Source organism: Daldinia decipiens, assembly GCF_022478715.1.
Source record: "Daldinia decipiens strain CBS 113046 unplaced genomic scaffold F4813scaffold_5, whole genome shotgun sequence".
In the NCBI taxonomy this organism is placed as follows: Eukaryota; Fungi; Ascomycota; class Sordariomycetes; order Xylariales; family Hypoxylaceae; genus Daldinia; species Daldinia decipiens.
Window position 1 is genome coordinate 238,319 of NW_026054548.1, and position 18,250 is coordinate 256,568.

General features: G+C 48.0%; 7 protein-coding genes across 7 annotated transcripts; 3 read left to right on the top strand and 4 right to left on the bottom strand.

Annotated features, from left to right (window-relative positions):
• Positions 1-343: 343 nt before the first annotated feature.
• Positions 344-2,952, bottom strand: F4813DRAFT_348177 (NAF1-domain-containing protein). Its single transcript, XM_049242047.1, has 3 exons — positions 2,764-2,952; positions 867-2,665; positions 344-811 (listed from the first exon to the last, which is right to left on the bottom strand). Exon 2 carries the CDS (start codon positions 2,652-2,654, stop codon positions 966-968), a length of 1,689 nt encoding a protein of 562 aa, XP_049102700.1. The 5' UTR covers positions 2,655-2,665; positions 2,764-2,952; the 3' UTR covers positions 344-811; positions 867-965.
• A 362-nt stretch (positions 2,953-3,314) lies between these two features.
• F4813DRAFT_386148 (glycosyltransferase family 22 protein) lies at positions 3,315-5,322 on the top strand (the record flags this gene model as incomplete). The annotated part of the gene is made up of 4 exons (XM_049246375.1): positions 3,315-3,397; positions 3,448-3,706; positions 3,764-4,183; positions 4,234-5,322. 4 exons carry the CDS (start codon positions 3,315-3,317, stop codon positions 5,320-5,322), a joined length of 1,851 nt encoding a protein of 616 aa, XP_049102701.1.
• A 1,491-nt stretch (positions 5,323-6,813) lies between these two features.
• Positions 6,814-8,341, top strand: F4813DRAFT_262488 (glycoside hydrolase family 43 protein). The gene is made up of 2 exons (XM_049240267.1): positions 6,814-7,352; positions 7,421-8,341. Exons 1-2 carry the CDS (start codon positions 6,975-6,977, stop codon positions 8,093-8,095), a joined length of 1,053 nt encoding a protein of 350 aa, XP_049102702.1. The 5' UTR covers positions 6,814-6,974; the 3' UTR covers positions 8,096-8,341.
• A 1-nt stretch (position 8,342) lies between these two features.
• On the bottom strand, positions 8,343-10,791 carry F4813DRAFT_262494 (putative MFS transporter). The gene is made up of 7 exons (XM_049240268.1): positions 10,531-10,791; positions 10,035-10,450; positions 9,887-9,965; positions 9,793-9,819; positions 8,955-9,710; positions 8,772-8,831; positions 8,343-8,701 (listed from the first exon to the last, which is right to left on the bottom strand). The coding sequence occupies exons 1-7, from the start codon at positions 10,696-10,698 to the stop codon at positions 8,528-8,530; spliced, it is 1,680 nt and encodes a 559-aa protein (XP_049102703.1). The 5' UTR covers positions 10,699-10,791; the 3' UTR covers positions 8,343-8,527.
• An 858-nt stretch (positions 10,792-11,649) lies between these two features.
• F4813DRAFT_262604 (uncharacterized protein) lies at positions 11,650-13,419 on the bottom strand. Its single transcript, XM_049240271.1, has 3 exons — positions 12,626-13,419; positions 12,388-12,525; positions 11,650-12,308 (listed from the first exon to the last, which is right to left on the bottom strand). Exons 1-3 carry the CDS (start codon positions 12,985-12,987, stop codon positions 11,708-11,710), a joined length of 1,101 nt encoding a protein of 366 aa, XP_049102704.1. The 5' UTR covers positions 12,988-13,419; the 3' UTR covers positions 11,650-11,707.
• On the bottom strand, positions 13,420-16,874 carry F4813DRAFT_262603 (SNF2 family N-terminal domain-containing protein). The gene is made up of 6 exons (XM_049240270.1): positions 16,199-16,874; positions 15,829-16,145; positions 14,861-15,779; positions 14,388-14,814; positions 14,013-14,333; positions 13,420-13,958 (listed from the first exon to the last, which is right to left on the bottom strand). Exons 1-6 carry the CDS (start codon positions 16,707-16,709, stop codon positions 13,853-13,855), a joined length of 2,601 nt encoding a protein of 866 aa, XP_049102705.1. The 5' UTR covers positions 16,710-16,874; the 3' UTR covers positions 13,420-13,852.
• A 537-nt stretch (positions 16,875-17,411) lies between these two features.
• Positions 17,412-17,888, top strand: F4813DRAFT_386153 (transcription initiation factor IIA gamma chain; the record flags this gene model as incomplete). Its single annotated transcript, XM_049246376.1, has 3 exons — positions 17,412-17,458; positions 17,517-17,664; positions 17,736-17,888. 3 exons carry the CDS (start codon positions 17,412-17,414, stop codon positions 17,886-17,888), a joined length of 348 nt encoding a protein of 115 aa, XP_049102706.1.
• Between the last annotated feature and the right edge of the window lie 362 nt (positions 17,889-18,250).

Below are 18,250 nucleotides of genomic sequence, written 5' to 3' on the forward strand. Positions count from 1 at the left end.
CGTTTCTGCACCAACGGGGGTGGTTGGAAATAGTGGCGCTCGTTTTCTTTCTAGTTCCACAAACGACCTGACTCAAGCGGGCATAGACCGCAAAGTCTCGAGCTTGTTTCCCAAAGTCTTCTAGTGTATACCAATATGTCCGAGATGAACAACGGTGATACCAAGAGCCTTACCCTAAATGTATACCGAGGCATCATAGACAGCCTTAAGTACCTAAGGGTTACATGTGTATACTCATGGTCTAGTGTATGGCTCTTTGTGTAACATAGCCATCCCAATCGCAAGTCTGCATTTACTTGTATTGCATGCGATGAGTCTTCAAGCCGAGATATAGAAAAGCAAACTCAGGTAAAGACGATATTAGAATATATTCACAATTTCGCTATAGTGAGGTATTCAATGGATATTAAAAGAATCGTATGTGATATACCTAAGTACACAAGTAAGCAGCATTCGGAATGGTATAAGTCAACTTGTCTTGATATTCGTATTGACTCAAGACTCGACTTTGATGATAATCTCCCTCAATCCTCCATGATTGTTGTCGTGTTATTTCAGATGTCAGTATAAACACTGCAACTATCATTAACGTACCAGTAATACCTCAGTAACAAGATATATCTTATATAAGAAGTGGCTCGGTGAGACATAGAGGGACCTCGTTGATTTTTTTGCCCCTTCTGCCTTTTCTGCCCTTCCAGGCTTTTCCGGGAGTCTTGCCCCGGGACTTTTGTACACCCGCCTCCGTCTTTACTCTATCTACCTTGCTCTGCAGGCTAGGCTGATGGTTGGAATGCCACCCTAGCTGTATCTATAAAATTATTAGCATGGACCTAACTATCATCAGATTATGGAAGTCTACTGACGTCTGAGGCAGCGGATCCATTAGTATGATTATTCCATTGGTGAGACAAATAGGCATGGGGGAGAGCCGAACCCATATTGCCGTTCACAGCGTTAGAATTCTATCCAGCACCGCTATGTCCGGGCCACTGGCCGTTTTGCTGGTTGGGTTGTCCCTGCATCTGACTTTGCAGAGCAGCAAAGAACTCAGGGCTGTAGTACGCGCCAGGTTGCTGCCCGGTAAACTGTGGTGGTGGAGGTGGAACGAAGCCTTGTGGAACGTTCTGGGGCCAAGGAAATTGAAACTGCGTATTGGGCTGCTGATGAATGTTCGGTGTGCCATAGAATGGTAGCGACTGCGGGGGATATGCTGGGCTAGTAACCGAAGGCGAAGCTGGAGGATAGATGTATTGCTGCGTTTGTGGCTGATAGTCTTGTCCTCGTGGTGGTCTAGGTGGTAAGGAATATCCACCTCGCGAATCTCCACGATTGCCTCTCCCGCCACGGCCATGTCCATGACCTCGTTGACCTCTACCTCGACCACCTCGGAATGCGCCGTTATTGTTGGCGTGATGATTTGAGTATCCAGATTCCGAAGGGGTGGATTGGCCCTGTGCAAAATTGGCCGGCCTTGCAAGTTTTCGATAAGGGCCGTCCTCGTCATCATCATCATACTGCAGGCCAATCATTGGAGGGAGAGACGAGGCATCGGTGTGACCTCCTCGCCCTCCTACGCCGCCCTTACCACCGCGGCCCCCTTTCTTTTTAGCCTTTAGCTGCCTCTTATGTTCGGCCTCTTTTTCGTCGTCTGAGAACTCAATTTCTTCATCACCGGCCTCTTCATCATGCCAATTGCTTGCATCCGTGCCCTTTTGCTCCCGAAGTGGTTGAGTGAAGACATATACCGCGTGCGAAGGCGGATAGAATATTTTGGTCCCTACCTCTAGGCCATAAGACTCAATTTCTTCTTCGTTCGTAAACCTTGCAGTATAACGTGGCTGTCTCACGTTGCCGATTAAATCGGCTACGGCCGCGATAACAGTGCGGTCTTCCGTGCAGAGAACCGAGCCGCTGTCGAGCACCTGGTACTCTCCCGTCGTGATCGCCTTGACTACAGCAGTATTCTCAACGATGTGCTCAATCACGCCAAGTTCAGTGATAGTCATCTCCGGTGATATAACGACATCGGGCTTAGGAACTACTTCTTCAGGCAATTCATTCTTCGTGCGGACCTGTGCACCAGAACCATTCCCTTTCACCTTCCCCTCACCTTCATCATCTGAGCCACCTTCCATTTCCATAAGAATGCGGGCGGTCTCCTCGGGGCCCAGTAGCTCATAGTTTTTCCCATCTTCAGACTCATCATCCGAATCATCTGAACTGCTCGATTCGGACGAGGATTCGCAGGGGGAAGAATCTACTTCCCATTCGGGATCACCTTGTTCATCTTGCTCTTGAGGCTGTCCATTCTGTTCTGTGCCATCGGGTTGCGCAGATGACACATTCGGATCCTGTGGTGGGGCGTCTAGACCGCCAAGTAGAGCTTCCAGTGCTGAAGTCAAGGAGGGAGGGCTGGGTGGTGCATCTTTGATAGCAACATCAGAACTCTCCGGCTCCTCCAACTTCTCGATCTGTGCCTCGCTGATCTGAGGTAGTGGTGTACTCTCTGAAGGAGCAGGAGCATCAATATCCATCTCAGTGGCAGGTTGAGAGGTCACAGGTTGAGCCTCATTAGGAACGTCTGATTGGTGTTGAGATTCATCTGGTACCCTCGAGATGGATAGTCCAGGAATTTCAAAATTCCCAGACATTTTTGCAGGAACTATAGCGTTGTTAGTTGTCATTACGATGAAAAGTCTTGTGTTATGAAAGTTCGATTTGAAGATAATGGCTAGTTAGGTACACTAGAAAATAACCCACCAGGTTGAGATGGCGTAAATCGCCTTAAAGAAAGAAACTTGTTGTCACAAATTAGATAGTTAGGAATATCTCAATAACAACTACTCGAAGAACCAATTGCATAAAGTATAAGTTCGCGAAAATACGAACCAAGACGTGTTTTGATAAAGTTCCGGCAATGCAGTCAACAACCCGTGGATGAAATCTGCATGAATTCAACTTAGATGAAAGCTTCTGCAAGTTCCCCAGTTCTAGAAAAATAAAGTGGGCCCGGAATATCTTAGGAGTGGCATGCTCCATTGGCCAATGGGCTTAGAAACCTTTACACATGTAATTATCCGACAGCAGGGATCGGGTCTAAGGTTGTTCGCTAGGTACCTCATAGCACTAGCGCTGAAGCAACGTCATTTTCAATTGGATCCCAACTTTCAACATTTGGGACAGATTTAAAGCTTTCCTAGTTAAGTTTTATTTATAACCATAACCCATAACCCATAACTTCCCCAATATCGAATTACTCTTCGGTTGCGTGAGCTGCACTGCATCAGCCGCACGACGCGGATTTAGTAAATATGCCTCCTACAGAAGCTCAACCGCAGCAACAGCAGCAGCAGCAGGAATTTGTTCATCCAGCTGCACAACATGCTAAAAAGAAGTCCGTGAGCCCATCCAAAAAGAGTGAAAACCACTAACGATGTAACATAGAGGAGTGTCTATATTCATGATAGAACCTATAAAGGCACTTTACGTCTTCCTGATTGTAAATCTTGTATCTGCTTTATTTGCGCCCATCCAAGATTGCGATGAGACCTTCAATTATTGGGAACCGACCCATTACATTTCACATGGCTATGGGCTACAGACTTGGGAGTATTCACCAGAATATGCTATCCGAAGTTGGTCTTATGTCGGCTTGCATGCGATAGTTGGTAATATCAGAAGATTATTGCCCCAAACTACAAAGGTAAGTATCACTTTCTACACCTACCATTCCTCAATGATCTTATTCTCATTCGTATAGCTCTCCGAGTTTTACTTCGTTCGTTATGTCTTGGCATTTGTTTGCTCATTATGCCAAGTGCTCCTATACCGCGTCATCAGCTTCACCCTGAATCCCAGGATTGGCCTCTTCTTTCTTATCGCGACGGTTGTGTCCCCCGGAAACTTCCACGCCAATACAGCCTATCTACCCTCTAGCTTCGCTATGTACACATCCATGCTTGGAACTGTCGCATTCATGAACTGGAGGGGAGGCCTTAAGACGTCGTGGGGCATATGGTGGTTTGCCGTTGGGGGCATCCTGGGATGGCCTTTCGCTTCAGCTCTGTGTGCCCCTTTCTTAATCGAGGAGGCTATCTTTGCGGTCCTAAACTATCCCCAGAGTTTTTACGATGCAGTCCTCCGTGTCGGTAGAGGTGTAGTTGCCGCCTTATTACTCCTTGTAAGTGATGCTACTTCATATGCTATATACGTAATTCTCACCAGGCACAGGTCGGTGATACAGCTATCAATACTTTCTTCTATAAGAAAATTGAGGTTGTCTCTTGGAATATTGTGAAGTACAACATATTCTCTTCTACGGGAGGCCCGAACCTCTACGGAACGGAACCATGGACCTTCTATTTCAGAAATCTTACCATAAACTTCAACATTTGGTTTATTTTGGCCTTACTGTCTTTACCTCTGTTCCTCATCCAAAAGGTTGTCTCTTCAAAGCAACATGGCTTTGGGACAGGGATGCGTACGGTCGTATTCCTCTCCCCCTTTTATATGTGGCTTGGTATTTTCTCTATGCAGCCACATAAAGAAGAGCGGTTTATGTATCCTATGTATCCCTTCATCACTCTGAATGCTGCCTTAGGATTTCACATTATCTTGTCGGCCTTCGGTAATCCCGATCCTAAGACCCTCGTCGGAAAGATCCCAGCACGCTTGAAGCTTTTCACCGTTGTAGGCGTGTTATTCTTATCACTGGGCCTAGGCCTTGCCCGCATCATCGGCATATATACTGCCTACTCTGCACCTTTGAAGCTCTACGAACCGCTTGGGGCTGGGGTAATTGGTCAAAAAGGTCTGGGTGGACGTGCGGATTATGTGTGTTACGGTAAGGAATGGTACCGGTTCCCAAGCTCTTACTTCTTACCTCGGGATATGCATGCGAAATTTATTCGGTCAGAGTTCCGTGGGTTGCTACCTGGGGAGTTCTCTGAAGCACGAATTGGATTTGGCTTCTGGAGTGGTACCTGGCTCCCTGTGAGCGGCATGAATGATCGCAACGAAGAGGATATGGGAAAGTACGTGGATATTAAATCGTGCGATTTCTTGGTCGACACGCAATATCCGGAGCATGATCACCCCCTACCGCCAAATGAGCCGGATTATATCGCAGACAAGGAGAACTGGGAAATTATTAAATGCGAAGCGTTCCTTGATGCGGCAAACACGCATCTCCTTGCGAGAGTCTTATGGGTTCCAGACTTGAGTTTCATTCCGGAGAAATATCGAAGAAAATGGGGACAACACTGTCTGCTGCAGAAAAGAAAACAAATAGGAAATTCTACTCTCAAGTCCGACTCTTGAGCCGTTAGCGAAAAATAGAAAACTACCATTGAATTGAATGAGCTGAATAGTGCCTCACGCAGCTGGACATCTCGGCGTGATGCTTTTTAGACCAATTGGTCGTGTGAAATTATGGGACCAGGCCTATACCGATGGGACTGAGGATAATCTATTTTGAGTCATGGATCTCGGCAAGGGGTAGCCATTGCTGGCACTTCTAATTCGCATGTAACTCGAGTGGTCTCTATTGGCAACGTAATGGCCGTACTATGTTCTGAGATGGCCGAATTTTAAAATAATATAATTGGATATTGATCATGGATCGTCGGTATATCTACGGTGGCATGCATATACGGCCTGGACTCCGGTCCGCTCGGGTCTGATTGCGTGTGGGCTCGTTAAGCTGCAAGGCGTGGCATGGCATGGCATGGCATACCAGGCTGCAGTTTATTATCAATTAATTACGCGTCAAATACAATACCAGACCTGCTTAGGATGTAACCCGTCCATCTTGAAGAATCTTGAAGAGATTTTAGACTGAAGTATCTAAAAACTACCTAGGATTCCGATTTGTTAATAATATGTAATATAACAGTATTTCAATCTCATCGCCAACGTTGTTAAATTAAGCTCAAATAACCCTTATCCAGATATCCAGGGAAAAGTGATGATCAGTGATGATCGACGTTGATCATTAACCACCTCAGTGTCGCGACCCATGTCAGCCACGCTTGAATCCTGGGGTCTTACACCGACGATCTGTTGCCCTACGCATATGGCATACCGGGATTTTTTGCCAGAAATATCAAATGTTAAATCGCAGCAGGATAGACTTATGATCCAGAAAATGTTGAATTAGGCAGGTGAACCTTTTTTTTATAAGAATAATCTGATCTTATGGGATGAGTTAACTAGGCCCATGTAACGTTGTTCCTTACGATTATATAAAGCTTGGCCCTTGGCATGGAATCTTGAAAGGGATTCATCTGAAGTTGATGGGAACGGCTTAGCGAGATCTATACCGCAATGCTGCTAGCAGGGCTTCAGGCATTGGTGCATCAAGATCTTGTTTATAGCCCCCCTTAGAAACCGCACCATTGCCACCCAAGCGATGCAAAAGATCCCGGCTTACGCAGGATTGTCCGTCTTCCTATTGGACGGACGCTCCAGATGGCTTCGTCAACGCATTCTATTCTCATTTCCTTCCCGTTGTGGCATCGTCTGGCTCTGCACCCCATGATGGGACTTGCTTGGCCACGTTCCTCTAAAGGGTTAAGGCGTGTTTCTCGTTTATTGGTGCAGACTGTCCCTTGCGGTGTTTCAACTTGCCTGGAAAGCTCCCTTCGCTAGAATTTGTTCCCATTGTTCCATTAGGATCTTACGAGAACTACCCCCGGAACTACCGAGACAACTAAACAAAGGAGCTGGTTCTATTACTGGCTCTGTCCTAGTTTAGCTACATTATTCTTTGCGCAACAATGTATTCGGGATTCCACAGCTCCGTCGCTTCGTGACGAATGCTAAGAAGGACCGAATAATACCGGAAGTGTTCTCCTTGGATTTTATAAATACTAGTTATCATGCTTGCTGAACAAGCAAAGCCTCTTCGTGAGGATAAACTCGTACATCAGATACGTAGTCTGATCCCACCCAGTTAGCTTCGATCAATAGCCATGAAGAGCTTCCTCCTTTTAATCGGTGCCGGCCTAGTTGCTGGCCTTCCGTCCAAAAATGCTGCCCGAGCTGCGGCTGAGCTACCAACTCTCGGCTTGACCAACTTGACCAAGATCGACATGGCCAACGGCGGCGGCTTACAAGGTCGCCGTCTGGCCGGCCCGTTCATGGGGGTCGATTTTCCCGACCCGAGTATCATCTGGGGCGACGGTTCGTGGAAGGCTTACGGAACTTCATCAAACGGCAAGAAAATCCCCGTCGCCACATCATCTGATACTTGGTCCTGGACACTTACCGGCAACGACGCTTTGCCGAACCCTGGATCTTGGGTCGACCCTAATGACCAGGGAATTTGGGCTCCTGATGTGCAGAAGAACGTAAGTTTTCCTAGTAGATGCAGTAGCATATAGAGATACCCGGGGTCTTGGACTAATAACGACTCTAGGATGCCGGTGTGTATGTGATGTACTACACTGCCCGCCAGAACGGTGGCAACCACTGTATCGGTGCTGCAACCTCAAACTCGGCACTGGGACCTTTTACACCGCAAAGCCAGCCGCTGATCTGTGACGGTGCCAATGGAGGTGTGATTGATGCGTCGGGCTACGACGATGGTGCGAACCGGTGGATATTGTGGAAGGTTGACGGAAACAGCCTTGGTGGCGCGACGACATGCCAAGGCGGAACCCCATCAGGAGCTTACCGGTCGACACCGATTAAGATCCAGCGTGTGGCACGGGACGCTCTGACGCTGCTCGACAGTCCGAAGACGATCCTAGATAACGAGGGTGCCTCCAATAACGGCGTTGTCGAGGCTCCTGCTCTGTACAAGATTGCCGACGGCAACTACGTCTTGTTCTACAGCGCCCACTGCTACTCCAGCGACGACTACGACGTTGAGTATGCCTTCTCCAGCACCATAGACGGTAGCTACACCAACCGCGGCATCCTCATCCGCACCGTTGACAACCGCGGTGTCTTTGGCCCCGGAGGTCTCGATATCGACCCCAACGGCAAGACCGTCGTGTTCCACGGCCGCTTGAACGCGAACCAAGGGAATGCTGCACGTGAGTTATACAGCGCCGAGCTGACGATTAACGGACGATCGATCGGTCTGTAAGAGCCTCGACGCGGGCTTCCTATGCTATCACATTTGCTTTTTCTAGCAAAGATGTGTTTATAACGATGTGACAACTACTACGTAAGTGGCGGATTCGCTTATTGCCGGAGAAGTGAGCCGCCGTGTGAATATTGATATCGGCAGTTTTGTATATACTCTTTCTACCTTGTATATGTATAGCGATCTTATTTTGCCTCAGGTTAGTAAATAGTAAAATTTATTGTATATAGTATAGAAATCGAATGTTTATAACGTTTAACTAGCTATTATATTACGTATAACTATGTGCCACTCCTTATTGCCAAGCCCTTCAACGCAGCTACTCAACTAAGTAATATTGACGAATATGAACAAAGAACCTCCACGGCGAGACCGCACTGCGGTCCAGGGCACACCAACCTCTTAGCAAATCACCCCCCCTTTCCTGCTCATCTATAGGGAATGTAATTTAGAGTCCTTGGTCCAGCGGCGAAATTGCTTTCCCCAGGGAATAAAGACAACCAGGCCAAGGATTGAAATGCCACATGTGAGGGCCATCAGTAGTAGTACAGGAGGAATGAACCCTGACCGTGCTGCCCAGTCGTTGTAATAGAAAATCATGCCGAACTATGAAATAATTAATATCGGGCCGGGATGGAGAGGGGGGAGGGGGGAAGATCTAGGTATGACGACTTACCCCGAAGGTATTCTTCACGATGGTGGCAGCGATCATAATCTCACCGGGGAGTGCTTTGTACTATATATGACAGGATGTTAACGACATCTTCCAGCTCAGCTTATAAAAAGCAAATCTCATCACCAGCAGTCTAAATCCATAGCATATGCCACTCCACGGATAAAAAGCAAGGGGTATGCTTACCGAATCCACCGCATATGCGATCGAAATGGCCGGGATCCCCACGACCTGTAGTCCAACAAGCGAGTACCCAACCACAACAATAACCTCCCACGCCCAAGATCGCTGGTACCCCACAGCTGTAACCACCATGCCCACGAGATTGGCGCAGATATACGGCACCAGTGCCGGCAGCCTCATCTCCGCCTCCAACACCCCCCCGTTGGCCCTTGCGCGCCTCAGCGCAATCCAATCAGCCAACGGACCCGCCGTGACCAAGGCAATAATAGCACCCACCACGAAGGCAAAGTTGACATAGCCGATCTGATCGGGGGTGAAGAAATACGGAGGCGCGCCAAAAACCTGCGTCTGCGTCAGGTTCAGCGCCAACAGCGAGTTCGCCGCGAAGCCCATTGACAAAGACGCCCAGAGCACAATCGGGTAGCAGAACAGGATTTTAATAGGCGAGATGACGTCCCGCGCTAGAACGGCGCTGAGATTCTGGCTGTGCTGTTCGTATCCGTGGCCGTAGCGGAGGCGTCTCCGGAGCGGTAGGAGGGAGAACTGTGCACGGGAGGGACGGCCGGTGGCGTTGTGGTCGGCGGCTGTGAGGGCAAAGGGCTGCATCTGCGCCTCGGAGCTGGAACTGGAGACCATGCCGTCGTTGGGCTTGCCTGTAGCGTTGGAGACCCCAACCTCCGTGACGGTAATCGGCGCACGGGGTACAGGGCGGTCGTACTTGGTTTCCGGGTGGGCGAGCAGGAGGAAGATGAGGCTTGCCTTATGCTTATGTTAGATCTATAACAGGTACCTACCTAATCTTGGACTCTTCTAAATATAAGAAGTGGGAATAGAAACTTACGCCCTGTAAGATAGTACAGACCCAGAACTGATTTAGTCAGGGGTTAGTCGAAGCTCGAATATTTTTCTATAAAAATAGGGGCTGTAGCACTTACAAACCACCTCCACGAGATCTGCGAGGCGATTGCCCCTGAGATGATAGGCCCGATGAAAAGGCCTAGGAAATAGGCCCAGCTAGATGCAGATCGTAAGCACATTTTCAAATACCTATTTATCATCATACAGACAACAAACTCCACTTACAAGTACAGCGCCATACTACTACCCCTCTGATGCTGAAACAGCATATCCGCAACAACCATTGGCATGATACTCTCGTTAGCCGCAGCACCCAGCCCCGAAATAACGCGCGCGCCCAGGAAGCTCGGATAGCTAGTAACGAGTCCTTGCCAGACATTAGCAAGAATGCAGATGACGCTGCAGACCAGGACGACCGGACGGCGCCCAAACACGTTGGCAGCAGGCACGATAAGAAAGTTGGCGTAGCCGAGCGTGATAGCGGCCGCGCCGAAAAGCATGTTGACTTCGGGGAGGGTCTTGTCGAACTCGGCCTCGAAGATGAGCGTCATAGGCGCGATGGCCATTGGCGTCATGATGCTCACAAAGACGAAAATGAACTGGTTGAAGATGATGATGGACTTCCATGTCGGGCTCCAGTTCTACGGATGGTGTTAGTAGGGGCTTTGATTAAACTGCTACCTGCCCATTATGGCAGCATGAATTGAGGATTGGAACTCACAAGCGGATCATCCGAGCTCGAGGTCGGTTGGGGAATAAGTACGACCTCGCTGGCATTTGCTTCACCGGCATCCTGGCCCGTGAAAATAACATCAGTACCGGGGATGATATCCGGTTTCTCGCTCCGCGGTATAGTTTCCATATTACACTCGCGTTGGTCGTAGCGCATACTGGACAGGAAGACAAGAAGCGGTTTTGTTTGAGCGACGTTAGACCAACAGACGCCTTCGCCTGCGAGTAAAACGGGTGGGATAGGTTATATCATATCCCATTCCCATCGTCCTCGCCGTGTCTGCCCCCCCTCATTGAAGAATCAGCTCCCACCCATATCTTCAAGTTGCGTCCTTAGATACCTGCCAAGTTCCACGAACAAGCCTATCCTTACAGCTGAATCTACCTACGAGCCACCCCGACGACATGGGTCAGATCCCAAATCTTAGTTTCCACCGGACATTCCCATACCGGAGAGAAGCCATGGAAGCTTGCATGTGCCATGTGACTCAACGGCAATCCCATCTAGCGCGAGCTGGGATTTCCTCATGTAAGGATTTCGGTTGGGCGCAGCAATTATTCCGTGTCGAGTAGGACGGGAGTAGAGTGGTGTTGGCGTTGAGGCTCCCGCGCCGGACGTCCGGATTGTGCGGATTGCTTACGGGGGCGTCGAGCTAATAACCCTGTGTCCCGACGCGGTGGTAAGTTGGTGGCTTCGGGTTTATCTACCTACCTAGGTAAGCACAAAAAGTTTCCCTCCAACTATAATTTGTATCCTTATAACCTCTTCTAGCTCTATTCAACAGTTTTAGCTTTGCTCATTATGCAGATTCCTCAGATCCTCACGTGGCGAGTTCTTGTACGTATATGGTGATAATTATACAACATGTCTCATTCACGAATGATATTATAGTGTAGGGGATAATGGCATTCAGCTCGTCATCTAGTATTCTGCGAAAGCAAAGGCTTGGCCATGTCTATTATCATATCTCAGGCCAGACACGGAGTTCTAGATGCACATTTGACACGCACACCTTGAGGTTATATCAAAAGGTCCTTACATACTCTTAGGACTATAACCAGGATCTATTCACATCTATCTTCTATCCGGCTCCTTACTGCCGTTTCTAACTGAAAGCTTCAATTGCGTGTGCCTACCATCCTTCTGCAGCTTGCCCCCCCTCCTATCAGTAGTGAAGCTTGCGGTTCACTACGTTGATAAGCGGCTTTCCAGCAGCTAACTTTTCAAGGTTAAGTTCCAGGATATCCAGCAATCTATCCCAGAGGTGGTCGGTCTTCCAGCTTACGTGCGGAGTGATGAAGAGGTTTGGGGCCCGCCACAGCGGATGTTCACTGGGTAGGGGCTCCGGATCCGTCACATCTAGCGCAGCCCCCCGAATCTGACCTGTCTCGAGCGCCTTAATGAGCGCATCTTGGTTGATGTGGCCGCCCCTCGCGATGTTCGCCACGAAGGTCTTCCTTTTACTAAGAATCTCGAACTGCTCATCGGATATGATATGTCGCGTCTCTGGTGTTAGCGGTAGGCTAATAACTAGCAGGTCGAGACCCTGGGCAAGAAATTCGTTGACGTCTTCCTTTCTCGTGCCGTGGAACCACTTCGCCGGCAGAATCCCATCAGGGTCGCCAGTACCCGGCACGCAGTAGCTGTCATCTTTGCGAGACTCTGGGGTGGACCGGTCACCGCGCGTATAAGCGTAGACCTCCATGCCCAAGACACTAGCCAGGCGTGCACACTGTCTCCCAATTGCGCCATATCCTAAAATTCCGCTTTTTTTAAAAAAAAAAAGTATATCAGCGTTCTTGTTTCGTATGCTTAACATTAATAGGACTGGACCAAAAACCTTACATTCGTTGTCCCGTTGAATCTTGAATACGGGCTGCAAATGGCGATTCCCAGTTTCCCGCCTTCATGTTCGAAGCGTAGTGCAGGAAGTTATGTTGATGCGAGAGCCAGGCGCCGATGACCCATTCTGCGATTTGCGGCCTTTGCGATGCGTCAGCTCATAGTTACTATATACGGCGAGGTATTCTCGTGATGTAGTTTAGATCCTACAGAGCAGAAGTAACTAAAAGAGTCGACCTACGCGTGAATGCCGTTCGAAGTAGAGAACTGGACTTTATCGTCCTGATACGTGGGATGGTTCGGCCACTTATCCACCCCGGCCGAGGTAACCTGGACGAAGCGGACGTTTGGTATCAGCTCGACCGGAGGCGGCATAAACGTAGAGAGTATGGTCACACCATCCCACAGCTCCGCGGCGACATCTTTAGCATTTATGACGGAGTGATCGGGATTTATCGCATTGGTCCATCGTACTTGGAGGCCTTTGAAGCGACTGGTGATGTGCTCTATCCATTCCTTTCTCTCTGGAAAAGGGAAGAAAACCAAAAGGACATCCTTGCTTAGGGCCCCATCTCCCACGCCTACTTCTTCGACCGCAGACATCGCTGCTGATACCGCAAGGTTCGAATTTTTGAAACTATGGAGATGATTGACTATTGAACTTTGAAGTGACGGGTTTTATTGCCTGATTGATTACGGGTTTGATCGTAGGTATAATGTTTAGGATACCTGTAATTGACTTGATACCGAATTTATAGTGTAACCCCCCTTTTTTTATTAGGTGACAACCGAATGTCAGTCGTAATAAGAATGGTTCGAAAGTCTAGAGTAACGAGCGTCTTAGGATTAATGGTAAATTTGCGGTTTGAAGTTATCGTTCAGCTAGACCCATTGACGATGTAACCGAGGGGGGCCTTCACTAACTATTTGGGTAATGTCTAATAGCTCGCAGCATGTGCTCTTAAAGATGTCACTCACGTTATACCTATTGTATAAAATGAAGTTGACCTGCCCCGCCAGTAAACGAAGTGGATAGCTAGATCGTCATTGCTGGTTAGCATTGCGTAATTTCGTTAAGCCCGATAAGTGCGATCCAACCTAGGAAGTCTAACTTATAGGCGAACCGCGACCTTACTAGATGGAAGTCTTTAGGATGTAGATGGAATTGAAGTATGTACCTAAGATAAGGCTCCTGGTTTTATGGTTGTTAGTTAGCATAAATATTAATTCTGACATCTCAAGCTGAACGGCGAAGGGATGATGCAACATGATGTAAATATCAACAACCGTACATAGGTAGGTAGGTAGGTAGGTATGTTAGCAGTTTTACAAGTAAATTGCTTCGATATGCTAAATGTTGTACATGGGAGCATAAAATTCGTCAAGCCATCTGATCCAACCCGCCTAGCCGATATAGGTAACGCCGATGCTTGTTGGTACAGTTCAAATCCAGATATGGAATATACATCTACTCTCCTCTCATTTGAGTAATACCATCCGCGGCAGTTTCGACGACTTGGAAACCGGCGGCATTGCCAGCACCTCTAGCAGCGCGGTCAAAGGCCTCATCACTTCTATAGAGGGGGTTAGCAGGACAATTATTTCCAAGGCACCAAGAGTAGACGTACCTATCACAGAGGGTATCGATATCCTCGTCACTTAAAATTCGGTCACCACCTGAATGCTGGTACACTTCGCCGTCCTTTAACAACAGGGCCATAAGTGTCTCCTTATCTAGAATCTCGGCATTATCGAGCTTTTGGCCCATTGTCTTAAATCCCCCCTTTTTGATGACAAGCTTCTCTAGCCTGCGCTTTGCGTCTGCGCTCAGGAGGAGCTCTTCCTCGACAGTTCCCTTTGTGGCAAGTCGGTAAATGACGACTGGACGCGTTTGGCCAATTCGGTGGCAGCGATCCTGCGCCTGCAAATCTTGCTGTGGGTTCCAATCACTAATTTACGTTAATTAGCTGGCCCCTAGTATAGACCGAAAGAAGGGAGCTTACCTATCAAATAGTATCACGGTATCTGCGCTCGCAAGATTGATACCCTGACCACCCGCTCTGGTCGACAATAGGAATATCTTAAAGTCGGGATCTTCGTTGAACTCTTTAATCTGCTGTCTTCTATCTTCTTGGGAGACGCCTCCGTCGATGCGACAAACATTCCACTTGCGCAATTCGGCACAATAATCATGAAGTATGTCCAACTGTGTCTTAAATTGCGAAAAGATGAGGACCTTATGTCCACGTTCAAACAATTCTGGAAGCAACCTGTCTAGGAGAAGCATCTTTCCAGAAGCTGTCACGATGCTCTCGTCGACCGGGATATTATCGCCATATGTCCACGGGCTGTAGAAATTGTGAGGACTATTACACACAAGTCTTAACTGCATCAAGGGGTTGCCAAGCTTCTTATCGGCGATTTGAAGCTCTATTCCATGTTAGACTAGTCGTATAACATGGGCTTCTAAACTTACTGGCAAGGTCGAGCGTGGCTGCGCGCTCAATTTCTTCTTCATCTCGCATGTCTTCATCAGACTCATCATCCCTAGCAGCAAGTTCAGCTGCTAGTTTTGCTTCGAATGCATCATCATCCAACTTGTCTTCATCAGAGTCATCTGCTGCCTTATACGAAGGGCGACCCCTACGCGGTCGTCCTCGAACGCTGCTGGCTGGAGTAGATTGTCGACTCGATTTACTACTCTTTGGGGATGATGCTTCGCTGGTAGGCGCGACTTTCCGCTTGCTAGTCCCTTTAGCTTGAGGGGCAGGTGAGCTATTCTTGGGCGTCGCCTTCAATTTCGCCCCTCCTTTCTTACCCATCATCATTGCAAACGCGTTACTTGTGGACGGAGATGGCGCCTGGCTTACTCGAGCACTATTCGCGCGGGAGGATTGACGACTTGACCTTTCGGAATTGACCGATGTGTTACGGGTCTCTGTCAACTGTTCGACCACCTTATTCTCCAAATAAGCTCTTGTGTCGGTCTTCTTATCGCCGATCACATTATATAGATCTGTCTGCTCTTTAGTCATTGGTGCAAACAGTACGTATTCTCGCTTCCTTGGTAAGTAGTTGGCTACATCTGCCTTAATTCGGCGAAGGAGTAGAGGCTGTAGAACTTTGTGTATTTTGGAAACGAGATCTTGGTTTTTCTTATCTTCAATGAACTGCGTAGTACCCTCTTCGTCTTGTAGGTCACTAAAATCAAACCATACTTCGAATGCTTCCCAATCGAGGAACGTTTCTGGCATTAAGAAGTGAAGAAGTGACCACAATTCTTTGAGATTATTCTGCAAAGGTGTGCCAGTGATGAGAAGCCGAGTAGCTGACTTGAATTGCTGTAGCTCCCTGAAAAGCTTGGCGTCAGAATTCTTCATGCGATGTCCTTCGTCCTATAATATGTCAATGACTAGAAACTTAATCAAAAGCAGATATACCTACAACGACGATGAAGGCCCAGTCAATTTTAGAGAGGCTTGCGCGGTCTCTGAGGACCATTTCGTAACTGGTACAAACCACAGGAAATCGCTGGGTTGGATGGCCCTTTTGGTAGTTTTTCATGATCTTATCACGAAAGATCTGCTGTCGTTCTTGGGGGGTACCATGATATAATACGAATGGTATTGTAGGAGTCCACTTGCAGAATTCGTCTTGCCAATTTGATAATGTACTTAATGGAGCGATGATCAAATGCGGGCCGAAATAGTTCTCTTGTTCTCTTAGTAACGCGACGAGAGAAATGACTTGGATCGTTTTTCCTGATATTCGGTCAGATGAGGCGAGCTTGAAGTTCCTATAGACAGATACTAACCTAATCCCATCTCATCTGCTAATATACCACTAAGGCCTTGTAAACATATCTCATACATCCATGTGAGACCTTCAAGTTGGTAATCACGCATAGTTCCACCACTCATGATTTTCGGCTGCTGTTTTAATTGTAAACCAGCATCGGTCAACGCCTGGTTGTCGAAGTCGCGGCCGACACGACCGAGAGCTTTCGTCTTCTGCGTCAAAATGTCGCTAAAAACTTTACTTTTTCGGAGGAGCTCGTCGAGTTCCTTAGCCTTGCGAGCCCTCTCCTGAGGAGATAGCTGAACTTTGCGTTTCCTCCGAGCAGCAAGTCGTTTCGCCTCTACTCTGGTATTCTCGGCTCTGGCTTTCTTCTCCTCGGTGAGCATTTGCTGCTCGGTGAAAGTTGAAGCGAGACCCATTTTGAGAGTATCTGGGTCGTCGGCGAGGGGTGGCGACGAAGGAACACTAGTGGGTAGTCGAGAGGAAGAGCGAATAGAATCGACATCTGAAGACGAAGCTGACGCCATTCCGAAGGAAATAATAAGGGAATAAGGGATGAGATAGAATATAATTAGGTAGAGGATTATAAGTGACGATTACAAGCTAGGTTAATAGATCACGAAGGCGTGAATTGGAGTAGATTGGAGACTGGGCATCACAAAAAGCAAAACTAAACAGGCACCAAAGGAGGAATGATGATTTCACAGAATTACAATTACCAAATTACTTAAACCCCGGTGTTAGTAATTAGCGCGTCGAAGGCGCTGAGAGACGACGCGAGCGGGTTGCGCTATCACGCGTTAAGTGGTTGTGTGGACCTGCCTGCTTGCCTGCCTGCCCGGAAACGTTCCTGCAAGTATGTTACGTAACAGACAGGGATATAAATCTGCGACTGCCGTGAAAGTGTGTGAGCCTTCTAGCTACAGTGAGGGAATCTCTAGTGCGTACCTAGGTATCCATATAATTGGAGATAGGTACCTAATGCTTGCCATATTATGTACATTTGCACCGCCACGGTATCTTCTCCCCACTAACGCTAGGCAGGTAGGACATCCTTGACTAATCTCAATCGCCATTCCATTTGTCGCAATTCCCACCGCTTTCAACAACAACCGCCATCCACGACCATCTCCCGATTTGATCGCTCAAGCTGTCGCGTCGGCCTACCGTCTCGATCATATTGCTGCATCATACTACATACATCCGATCCACCGAAAATTATTATCAAGATGGCTACTACCGGGCAGAATTTCTATGAATTGTACCGACGGAGCAGGTATAGCGTCATCTTCAACCCACACCGTTTAAGTCTCCGTTGACAGTCTATATTGCAGCGTCGGGACTGCGCTGACAGATACTCTCGATGACCTCATAACAGAGCATCGGATTGATCCCCAGCTCGCTATGAAGATCCTCGCGAACTTCGACCGCGCTATCACTGAAGTACTGCAGGACAAGGTTAAGGCTCGTCTGAGCTTTAAGGTAAATATTAGTATCCCGGTGCTATCATGATGGAACTGGGCGTTAATCATCCTACTTTGCCGGCCGTATAGGGGAGCCTGGATACCTACCGATTCTGCGACGAAGTTTGGACTTTCCAGCTCAAGAACGTTACATTTAAGATGGAGAACGGCGGGCAGGTGGTCTCAGCAGACAGAGTCAAAATAGTATCCTGCACAGCGAAGCCGACTGGTAATATTGCGTAGACGTTAGTCTACGTGCCTCTGAATAGCTCTCTTAATTATTGTGACGGAAGGTGGTCTAAGATGGTACTCAAAGCATATCTCTATGCATTGTTTTGGAGCTCGCGGTCCCTTTTTCATACGTTACAACCGACCGAGCCTAGGATTACCGCCATTTCCCGCCTTTTGCGATAAAAACCCGAAGCTAGCAATTTTCGAACGAGCATTCATTGACAGTCGGTTTCGAAGAATGACAAGTCTGATAGGGGACTATGATGCAGCAGCAGGGCGAGGAGTTTTTGTAGAATTATGCCTTTTTAAGAAGGCCGCAGGTTTATTTACATACGACGGCATAACGCGTATATGGCGGGTTTCACGGCGTTTTA